The 25105-nt window shown below is 51.8% G+C and overlaps 1 protein-coding gene across 4 annotated transcripts; it reads left to right on the top strand.

Annotated features, from left to right (window-relative positions):
• Positions 1 to 101: 101 nt before the first annotated feature.
• SEPTIN3 (septin 3) lies at positions 102 to 21949 on the top strand. Of its 4 annotated transcripts, XM_060112125.1 has the most exons (11): positions 102 to 1443; positions 8502 to 8693; positions 10966 to 11094; positions 11765 to 11846; positions 13471 to 13608; positions 14904 to 15021; positions 15867 to 15962; positions 17862 to 17961; positions 19188 to 19239; positions 19517 to 19610; positions 21884 to 21949. In XM_060112125.1, exons 1-11 carry the CDS (start codon positions 102 to 104, stop codon positions 21947 to 21949), a joined length of 2409 nt encoding a protein of 802 aa, XP_059968108.1. The 4 variants fall into 4 exon arrangements, with proteins under 4 accessions (XP_059968108.1, XP_059968110.1, XP_059968109.1 ...); XM_060112127.1 differs by lacking the exon at positions 8502 to 8693; XM_060112126.1 differs by lacking the exon at positions 10966 to 11094.
• The last annotated feature ends 3156 nt before the right edge of the window (positions 21950 to 25105 follow it).

The following is a 25105-nucleotide window of genomic DNA, read 5'->3' as shown; positions in this document are numbered from 1 at the left end:
GAAGGCCAGCACCTGCAGGCTCGAGCACCTCACCCCTGCTTGGCCCCTTTTCTCTATTGATCAGGGGAAGACAAAAGAGCTGGGTGGACCGCGATTTTGCGATGCAGCCTCATGGAGCCCCAGGCGCTGGAACCTCCTTCTCCCGCAGCCACCTACTGGGGCGCCCTGCCCGCCCCTCAAAGCTCCCTGGAGGGGTGTCGCCTCTCATCCCTGTTCGCAAGAAGACCATCCATCTTGATGCTTTCCCCCAGAGCCACAGCCCACAGGCTTCCGGCCGACCAGGCCTTGGAGCTAGGGCATGGAGTGTGCCCCCACAGGAGACTGGCAGGAGCCTGGCACCCAGGAAGCTCAGCTCCATCTCCCTAACAGTCCGCCAGCACAGCCAGGCATGGCCCTTGGGCCCCCTACCTTCTCACTGGGAACAGGTGTCTACCCCGGGCAGGGAGGCTGCCACCTACAGAGGAGGGAGGCTGCCTTCTCCTGACTCACCATCTGTGACCCTAGTGCCAGGGGACAGGGTCCACTCCGAGGACCCAGGTCGCCCAGGTCTAGCCAAGCCCAACAGGATGTCTGCGGTGGAGAAGCCCCTGGTGAGCTCTTGCCTGACCCTGCCTTTCCAATCCCGGTTAGCTCAGGGTCCACCAGGTCCTGCAGGGCCAGGCTTGGTGGGTCAGAGGCACCCTGTCCCAATGACCGCCCATGTGCCTACCAGAGCTTCTCCAGGAAGAGGCAAGCCCCGGTCCAGGGGTATTCAGAGACCCCGGCTGCATCTCCAAAGGGCCATCCCTGCCACAGGGCCTGCGACGGCCATGGATTTGGCTGCTCTGGATACAGCGAGGCCAGGCACATCCAGACATTTATCCACAATGGCCACCAATAGGCCTGGCTTGGCTGTCAACTTGGCTACACCAAACACATCTAGACTGGACACAAGCACTGAGTTCCCTCATCTGGATAGCAAACTGGGCTCTGCCATGGACTTGGCTAAAGCAGGCACAACCAAGCCATGCACGGTCATGGATGTGGTGACCCCAGACCCAGAAAAGTTGGGCAAAGTCATAGCTACAGCAGGCACAGCCAAGCCAGATACAACCACAAAGGGTACAGCCAGGGAAGTGGCAGCACCAGATCCAGTCAAGCTGGACACAGCCATGGTGTTGGTTAGGGCGAATATAGCCAAGCTGGACATGACTACAGATTCTCTTGTTTTGGATACAAGCAGGCTGGGCACAGCCATGCATTCAGTTGTGTCAGTCACCCCAGACCCAGTCACTGGTGAGACCGCACTGGACAGTGTCATTAAGCTGACTAGATCAGACAGTATCACCGACCCATCAATGCCAAGCAGAAGCACAGATGCAGCCCTGGACCATGCTACAACAGATGCTGCCACAGACCGGGTCACAGAGATCACCATGCTGGGCCTGGCCAGAGAAACCAAAGGTAAATGCGAAGAGCTGGGCTGGGGATGCGCTGGACTGCTGGGGTGTATGAGCCTGGAGCTGGATTATGCTTGGATAAATCTGGGGGACTTTAAAGTCAGAGTTGAATGAGCTGGGAGAAAAGGGAATGGGGTTGAGTGGCAGAACACAGGGGGTGCACCCTGAACTGGGTCCCACCCCACCAGTCAGAGATCAGGTTGAGGGAAGCCATCAGAAGGAGGGTTTACAGGGATAATTTGTGGGAGAGCAATTATGCTGAGTCTGTCCTTTAGCATCTTCCATGATTGTTTCTTTGTTCCCTGAAGAGCTGAAATAATCAGGTGATCTATAGGTGAGTCCAGCTTGAAAAGCAAACCACCTACACGAAAACATAGACCAGCACTTCAGTAAGTGGTGATTTGTCTAACAGTCGACACTGCCAGGCTCCTCTAGATGTGAATAGTGATCTCACCCAAGACTTTCTAAATCATCCCCAGTCGGCCTTTCAGGAAGATGGCTGTTGCTTAAAAGGTGCCTCACCTGGAATTTTTTCTCAGTCCCCTACCCCCAGCCCTTTAGTCCTGAAAGGTGAGTTGGGGACTTGTAGGTTGGAAGTCCTACATAGAAGTAAAAACAGGTCAACACAAGGGCTAGAAGTTCATTTGGTCTTAGAGAGGCGGTGACATGCCTAAAGTCACACAGCTGGTTGATAGCAGTAAGCTAATGGGAACCCAGATCTTGGAATTCTACTTTGGGCAGTCTCATTCCCAACATTTCAAAGGCTCAGAGATTCTGGGTCTGGCAGATGCTTGGAAAGCATCCAGTCCAGTGGCTTAATTGGCGTTGGGGGTTGTCAGCCCCCTTCTCATTGCCCTCTGCACACTCAGCCTGGGGGAGCCCACCCAGGCTCTGGTCTTCCCTCCTCCCTACGGGACCTCAGCTCTCCCTCCATCTTCAGCCCAGCCCTCTCTCTCAAAATGCAGGTGTAGACAGCCAGTGGCCTGCCGGACCCCTCTACCCAGACAACTCCCGGGCATATCTAGAAGTAGCCCCTTTCTTCCTGACTTCTGCCCTCCCTGATCTCACTCCCTCAGCTGCAGGCACCATACCAGAGACCTGGGTATCCTCCTCTTCCTCATCTTTCTCTCTCCTTCATCCCATCCAGTCTAATTCCAACTCTGTTGATCAACCTCCTCAGTCTTTGGCTGTCTCTCCCCTCCTCTCCATCCTCCTGTCCCTGTGAGGCCACCCCCTGACCCTCCACACAACTGCCACAGGGACTCATATATTTCATGGCAGCACTTTCTGCTGAACAGCTGTTGGTGACCCACTGTTATCTTCTTTGATAAGTCCAGCTCCTTAGCCTGGCTTCCAAGGCTTTGGACTTCTCCAGCCTCTTAACTCTATATCCCTGTCTGGACTTTTCCCTGCTTTGGTGCACCCAGGAGCTCTGTTGTCCCCAGCACCATGCAGCTCTTGCCTCTGGGTCTCTCCATAGACTGCTTTCCCTTCTTCCCTCGCACCTATATTTGCCTTTCCATCTTGGCCCCCACCAAGGGCCCTCACCCCTGCACCCACAGTACCCGGTGGGTGCCCACCTCCCTGCACCCACAGTACCCTGTGCATACCCCACCCCCTGCATTAGGACAGTCCAGCTTTCTGTCTTGACCCACCAGACCCAGAGCTCTTTGAGGGCAGAAATGATGATCCTTATTCCTGTCCCCTCAAGGCCTGGCAATATGCTGTCCATTCAAGTTGATTGAATGCAAGGATGATTTTTCTGACGGGTAAATTGAGGCTCAGGAAAGTTCCTGACTAGCTCAAGGTCACAGGGCTCATCAACCCAGAGCCAGGCCTGGAACCCGGGCTCCTGAATCACGCAGGGTTCTACAGTCACCCGCGTCCGGGCAGAACCGCGTTGAACCAGCCCAGCAACCCAGCCACCGCGTGACTCTCGCGCGCTCACCGCCTCCCGCCGCTCCCACAGGTCCCCTGCCCTTCCCGCCCCTCCCCGGCCTAGAGGGTAACAGGCCGGCAGCAGGATCGAGGGGGAGGGACCGGGACTGGGATGCGGGAACCATGCTCCGCCCGGCACCTCGAACCTGCAGGCACAGCGCCCCCGCGCGCCTCCCCGGCGGCCCGCAACCGGCCCTGGGTGCCCGCTCCCGTGTGCAGGCGGGAGGGGAGCCGGTGCGGGCGAGGACGCCGAGGGAGGGGGAGGGGGAGGGGGAGGGGCCCTCGGCGGGGTGGGCGGGTCACGTGGTGTGGGTGGCAGCGGCGGCGGCGGCGGCGGCATCGGTGCAAGCGGGCAGGGGCAGCGCTGCGCCGAGCCAGCCGAGTCGAAGTCCCGGGCTGGCGCGGCAGCGCGGGGCGCGGGGACGGCGCTGCCGGGCCGCGGGCCGGGCGTGTGGGCGGAGAACGCAGAGGGGCGAGGCCCGGCTGCAGGGTCTGCTCGGCCCAGGAGGAGCCCGCGTCCAGCTCAGCCTTGCAGCCCCGCGCCCTGAGCATCTTCCCGGAGGAACGGAGACAAAGGAGGATTCATGTCCAAAGGTAGGAAGGCCGGCGCGGCCACCGGCGCGCGCCGGGAGGAGGCTGCGGCCCCCAAAGCCCGGCTGGAGATGCTACCCGGGGAGGGTTGATGCGCTGAGGAACCCATGCGCGGTGACATACGCACGGACACACGCACACACGGTGGCACACACCCCAAGATGTACAAGCCCGGAGAAATGCACATATGGAAACGCGGAGAGATACAGAGAGCCCTGAGGAAGCGAGGAGGCACCCAGATGCGCACAGAAAGCTCCACACTGGAGCACACCAAGAAGTGCACACACATGCACACCACGCACAGGTATCAGGACCACCTACAGCCAGACAAGAGACCTGTGCGCTGACACGTAGACCCCTCCCCCCCCACAGGCGCACATTGAGACAGGCACCAGCTGGTGGTCTCCAAGGGAACTCGTTGGCCTCCAGAGGACTGGGATGGAGGCAGGGGTATCCCAGGGCCCTTTGCTTCTGTGAATGGGAAAGTACTAAGATATCTTTTGTGATTCCTTTTCTGAGAGCCGGGGGCTGGAGCTGGGGTGGACTGGAATTGCCTCTGCGGGTGGGGGTGGTGTTTTGAAGGCTGCTAGGGGCTGGGGGCTGGGGAAGATCTGCAGCTCCCCATGGAAGAGCCTCCCCATCCCCTGGATCCCCACTAAGCCAGGGAGGAAGGTGCTATTCTGGAAAGGTCCCCTCCCCCTGCTGCCACCTTCCCAACAGAGGGGTGGGGTCCCTGGGCCAGACAAAGACAAAGCCATTCATTTGCCTGTAAAAGAAAGCACCAGGGTCCTTGCTTGGCACGGGGATGGTGGGAGGTGCTGTTTCTGTGGGGACTAAGCTAGAGCTGAGTGGGGTGGACAGTGTCTCTTCCTGGAGCACTGATGGGCAGGTGGCTCCTGGCAGGGGGTGCTGCAGACAGATCCCCTCCTCTCCAGGGACCCTGAGAGAGCTGGGAGCTTAAGAGGAGCCCCAAGAACCACTTAGGCAGGATGGCATATTTGAGTTACATCCTGCTGTGACCCCATCCTGAGCTATTGCCCACCCTTGGGGAGCCCCCCTCCAATCCCTGTTGCAGGGGAAGGAGAAAGTCTCATAACAGAGTCTACCTCCGTGACTGTGGCCCACACAAGAGCCATTTGCTGGGTGGAGGTCAGCTGCTCTGCCAAGGGAGCAGCATCTGAGGGAGGAGAAAAGTGATGGCTCTGAAGTAACATGTGCCTTGCAGTGAGGCTTGCATGCATTCATTCATTCATTCATTCATTGCTGAGTGTCTTGTTATACTAGGTTCATTGGGGCACAGAAATCAATAAGACGTGGCTCCTGCCCTGAAGAAGGGTGGGAACTGGCATATGTTCAGTGCCAGGTAATTTATGTCCATGCTTTTGTATAAGCTTCATAGCAACCCAGCAAGGTAGGTACTGTACCTATTTTCCTGAGGAGAACACTGAGGCTCACAGGGGTCATCCAGCTGGGAGTCAAGTATGGGCCATCTGGAGTTGGCATGGCAGGACCAGGGGAGCTGTAAGGGCAGAGGATGGAGCTACAGAATTCAGCTCCAGAGCTGCATTTGTCCTGTGCCCTGGAGGGCTTTATGTACTTGTCAGGCACCCTCACCAAACAGTGGGCCCTTGGGGGCAAGGACCTTGTCTGGGGTCCAAAAGTGTCCTTGGCATTTAATCTAAAGTTTGGCTGGAGTAGTCTCCCATTTGACAGCATGTGGAAAGGCCTGGATGGGATGGATGGGATGGAGTGAGTGAATGCATGAATGTGATGACTAGAAAGTTAGTCAGGGGGCCGAGGCAGCACAGAAGAGGGGCATCCACACGAGATGGGAAAGCAGAGGCTTTCCTGAGGGGTAGCCCCTGGGCTGAATGGTGAAAAAAGAGTCCGAGTTAGCTAGGGGCTGGAGTGGGCAAAGGGTCTTCCAGCAAAGGCTGTAACACAGTGACCCACCACAGGTTTGCAGTAATTGTGGCTGATGGGTGGTTGTAATTGCCATGTGGTTGGGAGGGGCAACTTGCCAGCAGGAGCTCTATGGGTGCTCGTAGGTGCTTGATAGAAGAATGAAGGTGAGATCTGCTCCCGTTCTGGACCTGCAGCGGGCCTGCTGTAGCCCCTAGAAGTTGCCTGGGAATCTGGTAGGCCGGCCCCTTCTTGCAACCAGGGTCTGTCTTTTTGGGAATGATCTTTGAAGATGCTGCAGTTGACAGACCAGGGCTGAGCAGGCCATGGTGAGGACACACACTTTATAAAAATACTTAAAAAACTCCCATAAATAAATACTAGACTCACTTTCCAGGTCTGTAAAATGAGGTAAGTCCCTGCCTGCCCGACACACACATACACACCGATGAATCTATCTCACAACACAGATTGTGGAGACCAAATGGGCTGGCTGTGGAGGCATGAGGGAGATGAATGGGGCCAGCCGTGTGAGCAGCTGGGCAGGGAAAATGGGACATTGGCCCCCAGTGCAGGTGTGCTGAGTTGGGTCCGGGAGCCATGTGCAGAGTGGAAGTGGAGGCCAGGCTGCTGAGAGCTGCTGCAGGGCTGAGCCAATCTTGCTGCCTTCTGGGGCCGCCTGGCTAGCAACAGCTTCCTGGGAAGCAGGAGGGAGCCACGCCAGACCCTGGGGAGGTCCTGAGACTTTGTCAGATTTGGCTGTGTTTGGGAGTGACAAGGAAAGAATGGTTTCCAATTGAGAGAGAGTCTTGCCAGGACCAGTGGAAGGACCAGGTGGTAGGGGTACAAGAACAGACTCCTGGCTGGGTTTGGGGGTGGGGGAGGGAGGTACTCCTGTCCCCTCACCCTCTTTCCCATCTGCTGCTCCATCAGTTCTCTCTGTGAGCCTGAGACTCTGCAGGGTGGTAACCATGAACCATAGGATTTTAGAATGGCAGAGCTGGAGGAGGGCCTTTGGAGAGCGTGGAGTCCAGTAACTGTGCTGTGTAATTAGTATCTGGGGCACCTCCCTTTAACAAGTGCTTTCACATGCACCACTTCATTTCCCCTCCTGACAGGCTGTGAACTTGAAAGGGACAGGAGCAAGAGGGTCTGGAACAGTGAGGCGCTGTGCAGGCGCTTCTAGGCATATACCTCGTGTGCAGTGGTCACTACAGCCTTAATCGCGATCCTAACCAGTTTACAGAGGAGGAAGCAGGCGCATGGGAAGGGGGGGTGGTTTGCCCAAGTCCACAAAGCTGGCAAGCAGCAGAGCCAGGCTCTTTCCGCGTCACCACACACCCCCGTTTTACGGGGAGGGAAGTGGAGTTGCTGTATCCTGAAACCCACCCTGGTGGACAGTGGCCTGATGAGGAAACACACAGATTTCTCTTGTATGTGAATATACCCATGATCTGCCAAACCCAGAGGGATGTTTTCCTTTCTCCACTGGGGAAGGGCTGTGATTTCAGCCTCCCCTTTCTTTTGCCACCCACCATCCCAAGAACACATTGTGTCATGTCATCTTAGGTCAGTGATGGCCCCTACTTGCGTCTCATCCTCTCCCCAACAGTCAAAAGGGGAGACTTATTCCCCCTCAGACTCAAAACTAAGGCTCTGAGGGTGTCTGGGGCACCTCAGGGCACAGACCTCCTTACTTTGCAGCAGTGCTTGTGGAACAGAGGGGACACGGAGGCTGGGAGACAGGAGTGATGCTCACGCTGCAGAGATGGGGTAGCCCTATGTACTTCCTATTTTTTTTAAAAAAAATATTTATTTATTTATTTACTTGGCTGCCGGGTCTTGGTTGCGGTGTGTGGGATCTTTAGTTGCGGCATGTGAACACTTAGTTGTGGCATGTGGGCTCTAGTTTCCTGACTAGGGATCTAACCTGGGCCCCCTGCAATGGGAGCATAGAGTCTTAGCCACTGGACCACCAGGGAAGTCTCCCCATGTGCTTCTAAAAGACAAGCAACTGGATCAGTGACAGGCAGTCAACAGATGTTAGGTCCAGTATCCTAAAAGGTCTTTGCCCTTTTTCTGGGGGAGGCAGGACTCAGATCGGAATAACCCCAGACATCTCTTAGATCAGTGGTTCTCAGCTGGGGCACTGTTGTCCCCAGGAGACATTTGTCACTGTCTGGAAATATTTTTGGGCATTAAACTGAGGGGGCTACTACCTGCATCTAGTAGAGGCCAGGGATGTCACTAAACATTGTACAATGCACAGGACAGCTCCCTGCAATAATTATCTGGCCTAAAATGTCAATAGTGCCAAGGTGGAGAAACCCCTGGGTTAGAGACACAGATGTGGTTCTTTGGAGCAGCAAGATGCATATGAAAGTGCCCCAGCAACTGGAGGGTCTGGGTACTGGTCTAGATTTTGCATCTGACTTGCTCTGTGTTCTTAGGCAAGCCCTTTCCCCCCAGGCCTCAGTCTCCTCATCTGTGAGATGAGAGACCTGTACTGGATGACATGTAAGGTCCCTTCCAGGCCCAACTCTGTATGGTTCTGTATCCAGAGAATAATACTGTGCCTTCCATGTGACCTCTGCTTTCCTCTAGCCCACCCCTCCCACCTTGGCTTTTCAGGGCTCCCGGAGACCAGGACGGACACAGCCATGTCAGAGCTGGTGCCTGAGCCCAGGCCTAAGCCGGCAGTGCCCATGAAGCCCGTCAGCATCAACCCCAACCTGCTGGGCTACATTGGCATCGACACCATCATCGAGCAGATGCGCAAGAAGACCATGAAGACTGGTTTTGACTTCAACATCATGGTCGTTGGTATGGAGGCCGTGGGTTCCCTGGAGGCCCTGGTGGCGGGCAGCACCCAGGATCCCGATTCTTTCTCGAGGACGGCCTCAGCCCTGGCTTCTCTAGAATGAGCTCTTTCTCGGAGGAAAGATCTCACTGTGCTGATCACAAAGGCCTGACCCCTTTCTCCCCTCAGGCTGGCCGATCCAAGGGTGGGAGCTGTGGGTGGGTGGTCATTGTGGCCCCATCACCACCTGGCTGTACACAGGCAGCCTTGCAGCTGTGCTCAAGTTGCCTTCGTGTGTGTGGCACACGGGGGGCATCACCAGTGTCCTCCCCTGCCTTCAAGAGCTGGGGGAGGATCGGATGAAAGGCGGTCTTCTTTCTGATCTTTTGTGTGCTTTCAAGCTTAGAGAGAATTTCCAGGACACTGGTCACTAAGTAGGGTCACTGGGTCACAGAATGTAAGAGCAGAGAGGGGCCTTTGCCTGATCTCAGTGAGATATTCTCTCTGTTGCTGAAACTGGGATCTGGGCATCATCCTTCTTTCCTCCTCCTTTATCCCCCAATCCAGTCAATCATCAAATACGGTCAATTTTACCTGGTAAATATCTCTCAAGTCTGTCCACCTCTCTCCATCTCCACTGCTACCACCCTAGGCTGAGTGGATCTCTCCCCTGAATTACCAGGGCCACCTGACTCAGTGCTGCTCAAACATAAGGAGCTAGGCCAGAGTGTAAATCATCTGGAAAGTCTTGCTGTAAAAAACATCGGCTAAACTAAACATTGTGCTTGGTGACATGAGTTGATTTACTTTCTGGTGCGAACTTCTTTTTCTCCTGGTTCTCTGTCTCCTGTCTCCTTCAATCCATTGTCCACCAGTGACCGAATAATTTTTCCACCCTGCAAAACTCAAGTCACACATCCTACTTAAAATCTTTCATAAGTTTAAGGGTTTAAATTCCTAGCCTGGCCTGGTACTACCTCTCCACTCATCTCTTACCACTTCCCATGTAGCATTCGACTGCTCACTTACAAGGAACAGTTCTCCTGGACTTGCCATGCTCTTTCCTACCTCTTAGCCTTTGTGTATGCTGTTCACTCTCTCTACAACCCGCCCTCCCAGCTTCTCATGGGTCATTTGAAGTCATTCTTAGGTTTTAGCTTAGTTATTGCTTCTTCGTAGAAGTCCTCCTCGATCCCAGAGAGACTGGATTAGATTCCCTTTGGCATTGTCCGCTTATGTTTTGCCTCCCTCACACCAAATGGCTCCTTGAGGGTGAGGATGATGTCTTGTTCACCACTCTACCGCCAGTTCTAGCAAGCTGGGCCACTTCTCTCCCCGGTAGTGCCTGTGGCATTCGTCACGGGTCAGTCACTGCGCGCGGTCAGTACCGAGCCCAGAGGTAGCCTTTTAAACATATTAGGCAGGTGGCTACTGCCAGTTGATCAGTTGGATTGAGAAATGTACCTTATTTGCCATCCCTGGTCTCATCCAGTTCCCTCCCTCCCCACCGTCCTATCAGTAAAGAGAAACTAAGACCCAGAGGAGCAAACATGGCTAGTCCAAGGCTTCAGGGAAGAAGCACAGTTGAGTCTAGAACCTTAGGCTCCAGCCCCCTGCCGGGCCCATTTCCTAATATATGACAGGAATGCTCTAGACCAGCACACCTCAGACTTTATTGCCCATTTGATTCATCTGAAGTCCTGTTAAAATGCAGATTCTGATTCATAGGGCTGGGGTGGGGCCTGGGATACCTCACTTCCTACAAGCATCCAGGGGATGCCAGTGCCGCTCATTAGTTGCCAGGCTTGCCGGTGTGATTCTTGTGCATGTTTGAGAAGCACTGCTCAGACCAGTGGTTTTCAAATATTTTTTAGTGCGGAACTCTCCCTGGGAATGAAATCTTCTGCAGAACTGCAGTGTCAGTATGCCAAGTAATTCTGTCTTTACTTTTAGTATGATTAAATATTAAAAACTTAGGTCAAGCAAAAACAAAACCAAACCGAAAACCACTACACGAGACAAATGCAGAGGTTGTTCCTTTCCCAGTGGTCCTGGGGCTCCAGAAGGAGAGAATGTGGAATCCAACTAACATTCCCCCAGGTCCTTCACCAGTAAGTAGGAAACCGTTCCCACCCACCCGCTTTCCCTACTCAGCCCCTTGCCTCCCCAGTGAGCTGTCAGTCAAGGGCCTGGATCACAGCTCTAGAATTCTGTAAGCTCAGGGGAGAGATACTAGACTCGGTGGGTGGGCATGGGGTCTCCCTGCTTTCTCATCCTCCTCCTGTCTTGCTGCAGGTCAGAGTGGACTGGGCAAGTCGACGCTAGTCAACACCCTCTTCAAATCCCAAGTGAGCCGCAAGGCCTCCAGCTGGAACCGGGAAGAGAAGATTCCCAAGACAGTGGAGATCAAAGCTATCGGGCACGGTGGGGACCAGGCAGGGACCCCGATGGGCATTGTTCAGAGGAGCCTCTGCCAGGAAAGGGAAAGAATGGGGCTTCTTGGGGAATGAGATGAAAGGCAACCTCAAGACAGAATAGAATTAAGCCCTAAACACGAGGGAGCCAACTCCTTAGACTGTAAGTCCAGGAAAGGAGGTGAGGGAATTAGAAAGGAATGAAGTAGGATCTGAGCTGGATGACAAAGGCTGGGTGGATTTAGACAGGCAGAAGGGGTAAGGAGGGCATTTCAGGCACAGGGAACAGCATGGACAAAGGTGTTGAAGACCCTGAACTCGACTTTTCCAATAATCAGTCCTGCAGAAGGAAGGAGCCCAGTTCCCCCCCGGCTGGTAGGGCACCTGGTGTCAGCTGGAGGAGTGACCTCCCTGGTGCCTTTTTAAAAGAAATTTATTTATTTATTTATTTTTATTTGGCTGCGTTGGGTCTTTGTTGCTGCACACGGGCTTCCTCTAGTTGCGGCGAGCGGGGGCTACTCATTGTTGCGGTGTGCAGGCTTCTTGTGGGGGCCTCTCGTTGCAGAGCACGGTCTCTAAGCACGCAGACTTCAATAGTTGTGGCACGTGGGCTCAGTAGTTGTGGCGCATGGGCTTAGTTGCTCTGCGGCATCCTGGTGCCTTTTCTGTTCACTCCTCAGTGATAGAGGAAGGCGGTGTCAAAATGAAGCTGACTGTCATCGACACGCCAGGCTTTGGAGACCAGATCAACAATGAAAACTGGTATGTCTGCCTGTGAGATTTTCCACCCTAAAGACTCTGCAAGGCAGATACTGAATGTGGCGCAGATTCATTCACACTGAGAACCGTCTGCGCCCTCCCTGCTGAGGGGTTAAGCGGGAAGACTTGCTGAAAGAGGGGAGGGGCTTTGTCAGGAGGCAAGAGGTCCACATGGGGCCCAGGTATGGGGGTGGAGGGGGACAGTATAGAGGGAATGTCAGCCGAGGGATTGCCTGGAGACGGGAGTGGATCTGTCATAATAGGCAGGAGAGGCAGAGCAAGGGGAACTGGGGTGCAAATCCAGGCTGACCTGAAGGCTGTGGCAGGGAGCTTGGCCTGAGAGCCAGATGTTGTAGCCCTGGACAAAGAGAGGATGGGTGGAAAACAAGAGGAAGGGGAGTTTCCATGGAGAATCTTTGCCTCTGGGAATCCACAGAGTAAAGCTGCAGTCAGCGTCCAGCCAAGAAGGGGTGAAATACACTGCCCAGACATAGACGGAAGGGTCGACTGTGAAAAAAAAGCACAACGTAAGAGCTGTGAGTTGGGTTTCATTCACTGTCTCACTGAGGACTGTAGCCTGGGAGACAGACTCTCAGATGGTTCTGAGGACCTGCTCTGAAGAGGTGGGCGAGAGGCAATATATGTGTGACTTCTGGCTGGGGGATACGGAGAGTCAAGCAAACATCTCAGCAAAAGGCTCATCACGAGGATCAGATATCTCAGTTAAGATTTTAGTGCTTTTCTAAGTAGGGGAAGGTGCAAGGATTTGGGTCCATAAAATTTTTTTTTTCTGAAATAGAACTATCTAAGGGCCTGTTTTCCCCGTTTTCCCAAAGTGCAGAGAGCCTTATCCTGTTCTTTGTTCTGAATTCCTTTCAGGGTATATTGTAGGTCAGCGACTGCAGTGACTAATGACTTAATCCTTGTAGAACCAGATGGCAAGTGACATTCCCCACTTTACAGAAGGTTCCAGGCAGAAGTTTGCTCCCAGACAGGGATGGTGACAGTTGTGCCTCTGTGAGGAAACTGGGGTCTGCCCCAGACAGGACCCTCAGCAGCACACCTAGGAACTGGCTATATTGATCTTAGAGAAGTGGCTGGTTGCCTTCTTTTCTGGCTATACACACACTCCTGGACAGAGAAGGGTTATTATTCATTGTTATCAATGAATTTTTGCCATGACTGAGTACTTTCTATGTGCCATTGCTCTGTTAAATACTATACCTGTTCTTTCTGATTCTTATATGAATCTCGCCAGGCACCTATTGTTACTCTCTTTTTACTTATGAGAAAACAGCTTCAGAGAGGGGCAGAGATTTCCCCAGAGCTGCCCAGCTAATAAGTAATGGATGTGGGGAAAGTGTGTGCTGCTGTCGGGAGTGGAATGGGGTTCTGCAGGTTCCCTTAGCCCAGGCAGAGAGCTAGGTCCCCAGGGGAGCTCTCCCCTTGCTCACAAGGAAAGCCATCCATGGGAGGCAGAGGGAGAATAGTCAGCAGGTAACCTAGACCCACCAGGGGAGGTAGGACATGAGATGGACGTGAGGGGACTGCTACCTGACCATGTCTAAGGTGAGCTCCCAGGTCCTGTCCTTCTGGGACATCCATCTGCTTTCTTCCCACCCCCCAGCTGGGAGCCCATTGAGAAATACATCAATGAACAATATGAGAAATTCCTGAAGGAGGAGGTGAACATAGCCCGGAAGAAACGCATCCCTGACACACGTGTCCACTGCTGTCTCTACTTCATCTCCCCGACGGGACACTCGTATGTACCAGTCCCACCCCCATTGCTGGGCCTGGCTTTAGTTTGCATCATCTTGCCCAACCTGTAGTGGGTAACCGTTACGTGGACTCAGCTGGGGAGGGCCAGATGGGCCCCAGTATGGTTACAGTCCGGTGATTCCCCAGAGTTTCTTGCCAGGAGGGTGAAGCTGACCAACATCAGACCCTACGCTGCCCATTGCTGTTCTAGCACCACAGCACGACTGTGCCGGCAGAGAGAAGTTGGTTTATGTGTGCAAAATGCTCCTCATTTGTTCAAGAGATACCTGCTTTGCACAAGCCTGGGGTCGGGGGCAGTATAAAGGGTGACATGGGGAGGGGCTGGGCTACTGGATTGGGGCTGGTGTTTGCGGGGTGGGGACCCAGCTGTAGGCATTTGGAGGGCGGCCAGCTCAGCATGGGGAGCCAGGTGTCTAGAGATGAAGACTGGCAATGAGCAGAGCATGCTGGGGGCTCTGGTTGTTGAGTATCAGGCGGGGCTACATGATAGGGAGTACCAGGAAAAAATGGAGCAATCCAGGTAGGCGAGCAGAGGGCGGGTGTCTCGTAATTTATCACTAAGCCCAGCTTAGTTCAGTTCTTGAGAAGATGGCACAAGCAAGGCAGGCCCCCAATTTTGGAGGAATCAGATATTCAGCAGGTTTTCAAAGGAGGCTCTCAGGAACTCGACAAAAAGTTTGCGTTATCCCTGCCAGAACCTGGACCCAAGGTCAGAGCAAGCCGGCAGATAGCGTGACTGAATGAGTCCCCTAGACTGCAACCTAGAGCCAGATTGGGGCCCCAGAGTCCAGAGGAAGCTGGCCCCGCAGATGGGGGAGGGGTCAGGCCCCCAGATGGACCCCTGCAGGACTAACTGGGGGCTGGGAGGAGGCCTGTCAAAAAGTGCTGTCTTGTAGGCAGAATAGACACACACGTGTAACCGTGACACAAGGACGTTTGGGTAGGGGCAGCAGTCCACAGCTGTTCCCAGGAGAAAGAAATCTCAGGTCAGAAAAGATGTCATGAAGGCGTGGTTCGAGTGGGGCTTAAAGAAGGCAGGATGTGCTTGGGAGCCAAGGAAGAGAAAGAGAGGTGGTGGACCATGTGTGGGTAGAGAGTCGGGGTCTCTCCTGCACATTGAGAGGGTGGATGTGTGTCGGATAGGAAAGGGAGCAGCCTCTTGGCCTCAGCCAGTTCCCAGCCCAGTCCTCCTGTCGCAAGGGTGCCCCTGGAATGGTGGCAGTGGCTGAGTGGGGGAAGGCACGGTGGCTCTGACACCCTGCCTTCTCTGGGCCCCAGCTTGCGACCTCTCGATCTGGAGTTCATGAAACACCTCAGTAAAGTTGTAAACATCATCCCTGTCATCGCGAAGGCTGACACCATGACCCTGGAGGAGAAGTCTGAATTCAAGCAAAGGGTGAGAAGGCCCCCTCCTCCTTTTCCTGTCCCCATCCTTGCCTTCCCCTCTTCTGGTCCAAGCCCTCTCCTATCCTTCATTATTATATCCACCCTCTACCCCGCTTCCCACCCAGCCCCTACTCAACCATTAACGAGGCTGGGCTGGTGGTATCTGGGGACCGACAGTGAAGAGAAGTTAGTGCAGCTCTAGCCTTTTTCCTGCCTTCCAAACTTACCTGCAAAGACCTCTGAACACATAAATCACCATGAACATGAGAAACCCCTCCTCACTGTTAGGCTGCTTGGAGGACTAATTAATCAACTGCCTGCTCGTCCTTATTGTTATTTTCCATAAGCTCCATCCTGTGTCGGACACAAAGGTGACGGGGTTGGGGAGATGCAGAAGAAGTATAAAGACAGTTGCTGCCTTTAAGAAACTTACAGTCAAGTAGATTACTGAAAAGATACTGGGTGGCTTCCTGGAGGAGGAGACTTAAGCCGAGCTTTGAAAGAGGATAAACAGAGAGGCTGGGGGTGGGGACGATGCACCTCTCTTCCCTGCAAACAGGAATATAACAAGTATGGCATGAGCGCTGCCCATGTGGAATCTGTTCCCAGCTGTACTGCTTGTCTGAATCCTAATCTTACCCCATCACAGGCTGGGGTGGGCTATGGTAATTGTAGGATTGGGTCTCCCATATGTTCAGGATCCTCCTGCTGCCCAGGGCCTCAGAGTTCAGAGACAACTGGATTATCAAAGACTGCATTAATCCCTCTGACTTCAGCATGCACACACTTGCACATGCATGCACACGCACACATAGCCCTCTCTCCCATTACCATGCTTCTCCTTCCCACCTCTAGGTTCGAAAGGAGCTTGAAGTAAATGGCATTGAATTCTACCCCCAGAAGGAATTTGATGAGGATTTGGAGGACAAGACAGAGAATGACAAAATCCGGGTAGGTGCCTGGGACTCTGTTCATCACACGGATGCCCGCCTTAGTCCCCCTGGGATGTGTATCATGTACCACTTCTGTTTTTCAACCGGCTTTTCCCTTTCCATACTCCCTGCCCCACCTTGCCTGACCCAGACCAGAAGTGTCATGGGAGAGGATGAGGACTTGGGGTGCTGGCCAGGACTGTGAACCCTGCACCCAGAAAGCCAGTGCTCCCGTCCATCCCCAGACCACACAGAAGCCTCTCGTTCCCCCACAGGGCCAAGTAAAACCAAGGTATGGGGTGATGGAAGGGCACAGGCAGGAAAAGCTTCAGGCTGGGGTCCAAAGTATCTATACTCTATCAGAGCTCTGCCTCAGTTTCCCCTTCTATAAAATTCAGAGGCTAATAGGCTCTTTTCTTTTTCTTCCCCTAGAAGAACCCTTAAAAAAATTAAATGTCAGACAGACTCCAATATGTAAAACACGAAAATAGAGCTACTTTGGCTAAGTGACACAGGCACAGCCCTACCTTCTGAGCAGCCCCTAGGGTATTTCCTGGGATTTTTTTTTCTGGCTGTGTTGGGTCTTCGTTGCTGTGCGCGGGCTTTATCTAGTTGTGGCGAGCGGAGGCTACTCTTTGTTGCGGTGCGCAGGCTTCTCATTGCGGTGGCTTCTCTTGTTGTGGAGCATGGGCTCTAGGTGCGTGGGCTTCAGTAGTTGTGGTGCGCGGGCTCTAGTGGCGCATGGGCGTAGTTGCTCTGCGGCATGTGGGATCCTCCCGGACCAGTGATCAAACTCGTGTCCCCTGCATTGGCAGTCGGATTCTTAACCACTGCACCACCAGGGAAGTCCTTCTCCTGGGAATCTTAAGGCTTCATGAAACCTGGCTTGGAAACCACGGACCTATGTGATTTCTAAGATCCCTCTCAATTCTAATCTTCTACTATTCCGTGATTCTACATCAGAATCCTGAGTTCTAGTCTGAGCTTTTCCATTAACCACTATAACCTGGGACAAATCACTCATTTGCTTTGGTCTCCTTCTTCATCAAGTGTGGTAGCCTGGTAGAAGCCCCTTACCTGATGTAGTTGAGACAGGTAGTTGGTCAGTTAATTGAAAAAATCAATTGAAGTGAAGAAATTATTTTAAAAATGAAACATATTAATCTTAAATGTTTTAAAATAAATGTTTTAATATAAATCTTAAGTGTTTTAATACATTCATTAAACATTCTTTTCATAGAGAGACAAGCCCTCTTCTTTGAAGGTAAGTCCGCTCTGAATGCAAAAGCAACTCACCTTTATGGAGTCTTTCTGAAACATTCAACTTAATTTTCAGAGAAACAACTCTCCCCACTGATATGTCCTCAGCTTATATAATAGTTAATTTATCCAATTGCAGCAACAAGTACACACCAGGCAAAAGGATTTGGGAACAGACACCTGGTGGAGCAGGGGGGCCAACGCACATCAGAAAGCAGCCTTTGAGCTCTGGAAGGTCAGCGGGTGTGGGCCTCTGCCCGTGGGGGAGACAGTGTAAAGCTTCAGTTACTTTGGCAGTCAGTTGTGTAGGTGTCGTTTAAGAGGTCTGTCTTTCCTGGCTATCTCCCAGAGTTGTTCCAAATCAAACCAAACCTGATAAAATGCTGAAGAGCATGAAGCATTCTCCAGTTGTAGGAAAGCTGACTTGCTGAGGTTAACCAGCTAGGTAGGGGAGCCATCGGGGTTGGACCCAGGCCCTCGGACTCTCAGTCCAGTTCTCTTTTTAAGAGACAAGAGCCTTGCCCTTGCCATCAGTGGGATCACTGAATGAGCTTCAGAAATGTGCAGTTCAAGGCTAGAGGCCCAGGACCGTACTCCATCCTGCCCTTGGAGGCCCAGATGGTAGGAGGATGACATGCACGTGTGTCTGGTTTGTCAGCAGGAGAGCATGCCTTTCGCCGTAGTGGGAAGTGACAAGGAGTACCAAGTGAATGGCAAGCGGGTCCTCGGCAGAAAAACTCCCTGGGGGATCATTGAAGGTAATTCAGTGCATCTTCTTGAAGAACTGGCCGCTGGCCAATTTTGCTTGTTTATTAAGCATCTATAGGTCAAGGCACAGTCCTAGGATGTAAGATATAAAATGAGTGTCAGCCAGACCCTGCCGTAAGGGGCTTACAGTCGAATTGGGAAGATGAGGCTCACAGGCAGGAAGCAATAAAAGATGGATTTAGCACCTGACCGGGAGGCACTAGCTCGAGGGTCAAAGGAGTTCAGAACATGGAGAGATTAATAAGGATCGGAAAAAACGGAGAAAGGTTTTCACATGAAAGGGGGCATGATCTGAAAAACTCCTGAAGGGTTGTTCAGATGTTGCCATTTTCATTTTATTAGGAACGTTGTGACCTTGAGAAGGTCACAATGATTCTGAAAGTTCTCAGAGAATCGCTTCAGTTGATCACATGCATTATGATACCCCTCAGAAGGGAGCAGGGTAGGCGTGGCTGTTCTCAGAACATCAAGTGCTGAGGTACTTGAGTCTCAGACAGGTTAAGTGTCCTGTCCAAGATCACGTGACTTGTTAGTGGTGAAACTTGGATTTTAGACCCAGATATTTTGATTCCAAAACCAAGTTCATCCCATTATATCGTGCTGTCTCTCATTTTTCTATGACCCTTTGTTGGGATTTTTTTTTAAATAGCATTTTCTCATCATCTGCCTTGAATTATGAGAATATCTGTCCTACCCATTAGATTGTGAGACAAGAGGGTTTGTGACTTAATCCTCTTCTGCTTCCACAGTCTTTGGCAAGTGATTTGCAAATAGTAGGCACTCAGTCTATGTTGAATTAAATTTATCAAGCCATCATGACCTTTTTAAGATGGCGCAGTTATTTTCTATGTGTGGTACTGTCTTCCAATCAGATTATAAGCTCCTTAGAGATAGGAATTGTGTCTTAGGCCTTTGGCAGGTTGCTTAGACTCCCTGTGTATTAGTTTCCTTTTCTATAAAATGGGAAATATAATAGTGCTTATTCCACAGAGTCTAGAGTAGTATTGTGCCCCTGTAGCTACTTAATGAATACTTGTTCAATGAGTAAAATCCAGTGCACTGAAGTGCCAAGATGAGCACACCTCTGAAAGGGTGACCATAGCCTGACCCGTGGTTCCTTCCTAAATGCCTCCATGACCTGAACAGAAATTCACCTGCTGGTGTTGCTGCATTAGTGAAATGACCACCTGTTTTTTTTTTTTTTTTCTGTTCACAGTGGAAAACCTCAACCACTGTGAGTTTGCCCTGCTTCGAGACTTTGTCATCAGGTAAGATGCACCCCTCCCGTCAGATGGCAGGTTTAATTATTTGGGGTATGGAGGCCATCTGTTCAGATCCACTTCCTCAGTCCCCAGGTCTCTCTGACAGAGCTTTCTGCTCCAGTCCCAGCTCCCGACTCGAAGGAAAAGGGGCTCAAGAGGTATCATTGGCTCTTTGGAGTGGGTCCAGGCCATGGATGTGATGTGTGGACCTCAGACATGGGTCCCCTCTTCCTCCTCCCGCCCCTAATCACATCCCTGTCTCTTCTCACCCTGTGTCCTTCAGGACCCACCTCCAGGACCTCAAGGAAGTGACACACAACATCCACTATGAGACCTACAGGGCCAAGCGGCTCAATGACAATGGAGGCCTCCCTCCGGTGAGCGTGGACACAGAGGAAAGCCACGACAGTAACCCATGATGACCCTTTCTCTGTATCATCACACATACCCACTTCTCCACGCACACACATCCCCAAACCACCACCAACCACCTTCTTCCTTTCTCTCCTGTCCCACAGGCCTATCTGGTAATTGTGGAGCATCTTGTCTACAGTGTGTGTGTGTGTGTGTGTGTGTGTGTGTGTGTGTGTGTGTGTGTGTGTGTGTGTGTGTGTGTGTGTGTGTGTGTGTGTGTGTGTGTGTGTGTGTGTGTGTGTGTGTCCTATCTGGTAATTGTGGAGCATCTTGTCTACAGTGTGTGTGTGTGTGTGTGTGTGTGTGTGTGTGTGTGCGCGCGCGCGCGCGCCTCTGCAGGGGTGAGGTATTTTTACTGCCCTCCCTGGAAAGTCCCTTGTAAGTTTGGTTCCTCCATGGCTGTCCATTATCTGTCTCCTTTCCTTGTGTCCCAGAACAAAGCCGTGTGCCTCACTCAAGTGGTCTGGGGGAGGTTTCATTTAAAAATGATGGGAGCAGGTGAGCCACAGGTAACACTTTCTTACCTCTGAAACCCACCTGCAAACAGGTACTGCAGAGATTCTCCAAGGACAGTCTGTGGAGCTAGACCTGGGAGGGGACGGGGAGTGGATGACTTAACCCTCCCTGTAAGTCCGGGGTGGTCTGGGGTAAGGCTAGGACTATCTGGGAAAAGAAAGGCCAGGGGAGAGCAGAGAAGTAGGCCAGAGCTGGGCTCCTGCAGAAAGAAGCAGTACCTAGAAGTGGAGGAGAGAGCTCCACCCTTCGGTCTGTGTCGCGTTCACTGTCCAAAAGCTACCACCTGTCACTGCCAAAGACTGCTGCTTTCCGCACTCCCCTTGCCTTGCTCCCCTCGGCTTCCACTTTCTCTCCTTTCCCCCCTTTCCCTCCTTCCTTCATTCTGCCCCCTCTGACTTTTCACTTCTTTTTACCCTAATCCACTTTAGCTTCATTTCTATATTTAGGATTTATGCCCAGTCTACTTCCAAAAATGACTTTAGGCCACTTAAAATAAAATCATCGCTTAAATCACGGGACAGTACAAACTGAGATTTCAAGAGAAATCGGATTTATAGAGAGGCATGGGAAAGAAAGTTTCTGCAGTTGAGCGCTGAAAATGGCCCTGAGCTTGTGGGCAGCCCAGCAAAGGAGGAGACACAGCGAGTTACGCGGTGCCCACTGGTTAAAGAAGCATGTGCTGGTCAAGTGAGACAACCTGTTTTAGGCATTAAGTTCTAGAAGAACTGAGTCTAAAGAAGTATCAAGAACAATATACAGTATTTGTCTTTCTTGGTAGTTTGGCCATTTTAAACCACACGTCCCTTCTCTCTATCAGGATTCTTCCTACTTAAAGCTGGCTTCTGTTTCTCTCTTCTTCTTGTGTATACTTGACCCCCCGCACTTTACTTCTCTTCTATTCTCTCTCTGTCTCACTCTCTCTCTCATGTTGAAGCTAATTACATTTCTGTCTGTCTTTCTCTGCTTTTCCCCAATTCCTCTTCCTGACCCCTGTAGACATTCCCAGCGATACCCACAATCATACATGTAGCCTTTTCTTGCCTTTCCCTTCAGCCCTGTATTTATTAATGCATGTTTCCCCTGTTGTTTTACAAACAAGTTACTCTTTCTCCTTAGTCTGTAAGGTGGCTGAAAGTTGGGGCTGGGGAAACAGTTTAGCCTTAGGCAAGGGAAAACGAGTGGTACAGTTTACAGTAACCTCTTACGACCTCCTGTTCCATCTGCTGGTCTAACCCTAGGTGTTTTACTGGCCCCCTGCAGATCCCAGCGTTTATAGTCCCTTATCACTCAGGTGCTAGGAAAACACATAGACTTAAGACCAAGATTCAGTGGCCCAGGAGAAAGAGGCAGGTGATCATGTTGCCAGTGGCCCAAAACCATGGTCACAGTCTTTCCTGGAAGCTCCTTACCAATCCAACTCACATCTTCCCTCACCCACAAAGTTATTCGAGGCAGGATAGAATAGCGGCAGGGTCAGAGCCCAGAGGTTGCCACATTTCAACAGAAGAGGGATTCCTGGCTTATATGGAGACGTGGGACTAGACACCTCGGCCTAGCGGGGGAGGTCTCGGGGTGATGGGGGGGCATTGGAGAGGCTGAGTAGGAGACTGATGCTGGGTGCCCCTAAATCATGAGCTCAGCCTCCCTGGAGAAGCTGTCTTATATGTCTGCTGCCAGCTGCTGGTCTCCACACCCTCAACCGTTCTCAACCCCCCTGCAGGGAGAAGGCCTCCTGGGCACTGTCCTTCCACCTGTGCCAGCCACCCCCTGCCCCACTGCAGAATGAAGGCCATTTCAAGCGCCGCTCCTCCCTCCATTCCTCTCAGCTGTTATTGCTGCAGGGCCACGCCCTTTTTTAGTGCTGTGCGTGTCCAGCCAACACCACGGCCCCTCTCAGCCCTCAGCCGGTGGGAGGGGCCGGCTGCCCCTTTAGGGCAGTTGCTTCTTCCATTCATCCAAACCACCCCCTATCCTCCCAGTGGAATGGAGTTCTCGCCAGCACTGCCCTCCATCGTCTGTGTCAGCTGGTCCTAGCCCATCTGTAGGGTGAAAGCTCACCAAGAGCTCCTTCTGCCCTTGCAAACCCATACCGGCTACTTGTAACCATCTCCAAGGGAAGTGGCATGGCTCCCTGTCCATTCATCTGCATGAGCTACTCTTGGCTTCCTTAAAGGGTCAAGAAAGCAACTTTTCTGCTTGTCAGATTTGTTGACGTCAGCTATGTGAGCCCCAAGTTGGGACGAGGGTGTCTCCTTCATTGCTCAAAGCTTATTTACAAGGATGGGTCACTACAGATCTGGGGGAGCAAGGGCTAGGATCACTTTTTAAAAAATCACTGCTTGTGGCTGGCCCAGAGGGCAGTCACACACCCTCCCTGCCCCGTAATGCAGCCACTTAGGGAGCGTGGTTTTCCTGAGACATTCCTGGAGTTGACTTCCTTATCCTCAAACTTTAAATAAGAACTAAATGCACACACAAAACTCCAGAAAGTCACAGGATGTGAACTCTAGGAGGAAAAAAGCACCCTTCTGTCCACTTAGCAATAAGAGGGAATCTCTTCCCACCCACCCTGACTACTCCACCCCACCCCTCCCCCACTCCGTTAACGTGAGTAATGAATCAGCCTGGCCACAGTTGGTCACTGTAGGCTAGTGGAAAATCCCCAGTGGAGGGCACAGCCCCGCATCAGATGCATGAATGTTTGCGAATGTCGGCTGCCACCGCCCCACACGCTATGTCTTTATGGAATACCCCTTGCCCACTGCCCCACCATTTCTACCTGGACACAACTTGCTCAAAGGCTGGTGACTTGCGGGCCATTCATCTACAACCAAGTCCTGATGGAGCAAGAGGCCCAAGCCTAGGGGATGCAAGAACGACCCATTTCTTAAATGTTACCAGTCCCAGCCAACCTTTTGGTGACATTATGGTTAATTTTCCCAATTGAAAGTAAGCAAACAGACACTCAAACTGGTTGTGTAAATGTTGCTAGACTTTATGTGTTGTACAACTAAACATTGCTGTTTGAACAATAACTGAACTGTGTTTTATTTTTGCTCTTCAATCCTTGGCCAAATTAGCTATTACATCATCTCACCCATGTGTGGAGGGTGAGGCAGGGGCCATCTTGGTAAGAAGTAGACACAGAAATTAGAGATGGAAAAGTTTTTGTGAGGTCGGTTCATCTTCAGTTGGCATGAAGTTGGACCCCCGTCATTATTCCCTGGAGTTTTGTATCCAAAATGAGTGATGGAGCTATCACACTTTACCTTGAGGGATGCTGTGCTCTGCATAGCCTGTCTCTAATGGAAACAATGTCTATTTTCATTCAATTAATTTCCTAGCTTTCACCCTCCTTTTTCCAGAAGGCATAAAACCAAATCTAGGAAAGGAGTGGACCTATCTTGCCTAGAGACCTGCCTTTTTTGCAGTGAAGACTTAAGAGCTAAACTTAAAGCACTAGCTTGTATTGTTTTTTTCAAACTTAAACCAATCCTTCCTCTCTGTGAGGTTCACACTGTCTTCTATAGCCAGCAAATAACACAACTCTACCTGTATATTATCTCTCTGAATTTGAATGTGACAATCACGTGCAACTGTGTTTGGGTCCTCAACATTCTGTAGGGTGAGCACAAGGTATAGGTGAATGGTGGGGAGTCAAGACTAGAGGAAGAGAGGTCAGCAGGCCCTTGGAGTCATTCAAGTAAAATGATGAGGACTCGAACTAGAACGGCAAGGCCACACCAAGATGGAGGGAAGTGAGAAGATTTGACTGACAGAGCAGTGTGGGAATCATAAAATACCACAGCTGAAAGAAACCTAAGAGTTCTAGTTCTTCCTTCAAACAGATATGGAAACAAGTCTAGAAAGCATAATCGTCTTGCCCAAGGTTGTACACTTAGTTACCAAGGCAGAACAGGGCCTAGACCTCGGTGCTTGTTCCACTGTTTCACGCCATTCCTATTGTCATGCTTTAAAAGTATATATATATCTGGTGGTCCAGTGGTTAAGACTCCACATTCCCAATGCAGGGGACACGGGTTCGATCCCTGGTCACGGGAAGATCTTGCATTATGCTTGGTGCACCCTAAAAAAAAAAATTAAAAAAAAATTTCTGAAATAAGCATACGTCTTACCACTGATGTCCGTTTATTTGGCAACTTTTTTTCCTTCGAGTTACACTTTAAAATGGTGCATTTTACAACTGACAACATCTTAAATTTGATGAAATATGGTAGGTAGTCCAGAAGATGTTAACATCCTTCTGTTTGAAGCCCTCTGGTGCTATTGGTGAAGTTTAAAGGAAATAAGAATACATACAACATTTTAGTCTTAAAAGCAATTCTGGTATAACGTATCCCGCCTGATCTTCACAGTCACCCTTTGGAGGAGGCAGGGCAGGTATGATGCGTGCCACAGAGACAAAAGGCTCTCTCCATCTTGGAGCTGGAACAGACGCACACAGGGTCGAAATTCCCCCTTTGATTTCCTGACCCAGCTCACGCACCCTTTCCTGGATGCTGCCTCACAAGAAATCGGCTCTGATCCCAGGCTTTCTTTGGTGGAAGAAAGATCTGCTCGCCTTAGGAGAGGTGAGGAATCGTTCTGGACCCTTTCTCCAAAGGGCAACAGCTTCCTGACTCAGGCCAGGCAGGGCGTAGGAAAATTCCACTTTTAATTCTTATTCCCAACAGGACCAATTCAAGTTCATACCCGTGGGCAGCGGGGCAGCCACATAGGGGCCAAGACGGTGAATCGCTGTCGAGGAGGCCACTCATCACTCACTCCTCTGCGCTCCGGGGGTGGAGTCAACTCCCCGGACCCTCCCCCTTCCCCATCAGGGCTGTCTCGACCTTGACTCCGCCTGGTCCTCTGACCAAGGCCCCTCACGTGACCAGCCGCCTCAGTCCCTTACGCCATAATCTCCGCCCTCCCCTTCAGA

This window comes from Mesoplodon densirostris, chromosome 11 (assembly GCF_025265405.1).
Source record: "Mesoplodon densirostris isolate mMesDen1 chromosome 11, mMesDen1 primary haplotype, whole genome shotgun sequence".
Lineage (NCBI taxonomy): Eukaryota > Metazoa > Chordata > Mammalia > Artiodactyla > Ziphiidae > Mesoplodon > Mesoplodon densirostris.
The sequence above is the reverse complement of the archived record's forward strand: the minus strand, read 5'-3'. Positions and strand labels throughout refer to the sequence as shown.

Bases quoted from the DNA above. Each gene is read 5' to 3' on its own strand.
- SEPTIN3 (XM_060112125.1), top strand. From the start codon at position 102: ATGCAGCCTCATGGAGCCCCAGGCGCTGGAACCTCCTTCTCCCGCAGC. The intron at 17,962-19,187 runs GTAATTCAGTGC...TTCTGTTCACAG, and splicing joins TCCCTGGGGGATCATTGAAG to TGGAAAACCTCAACCACTGT. The intron at 19,611-21,883 runs GTGAGCGTGGAC...ACCCCCCTGCAG, and splicing joins ACAATGGAGGCCTCCCTCCG to GGAGAAGGCCTCCTGGGCAC.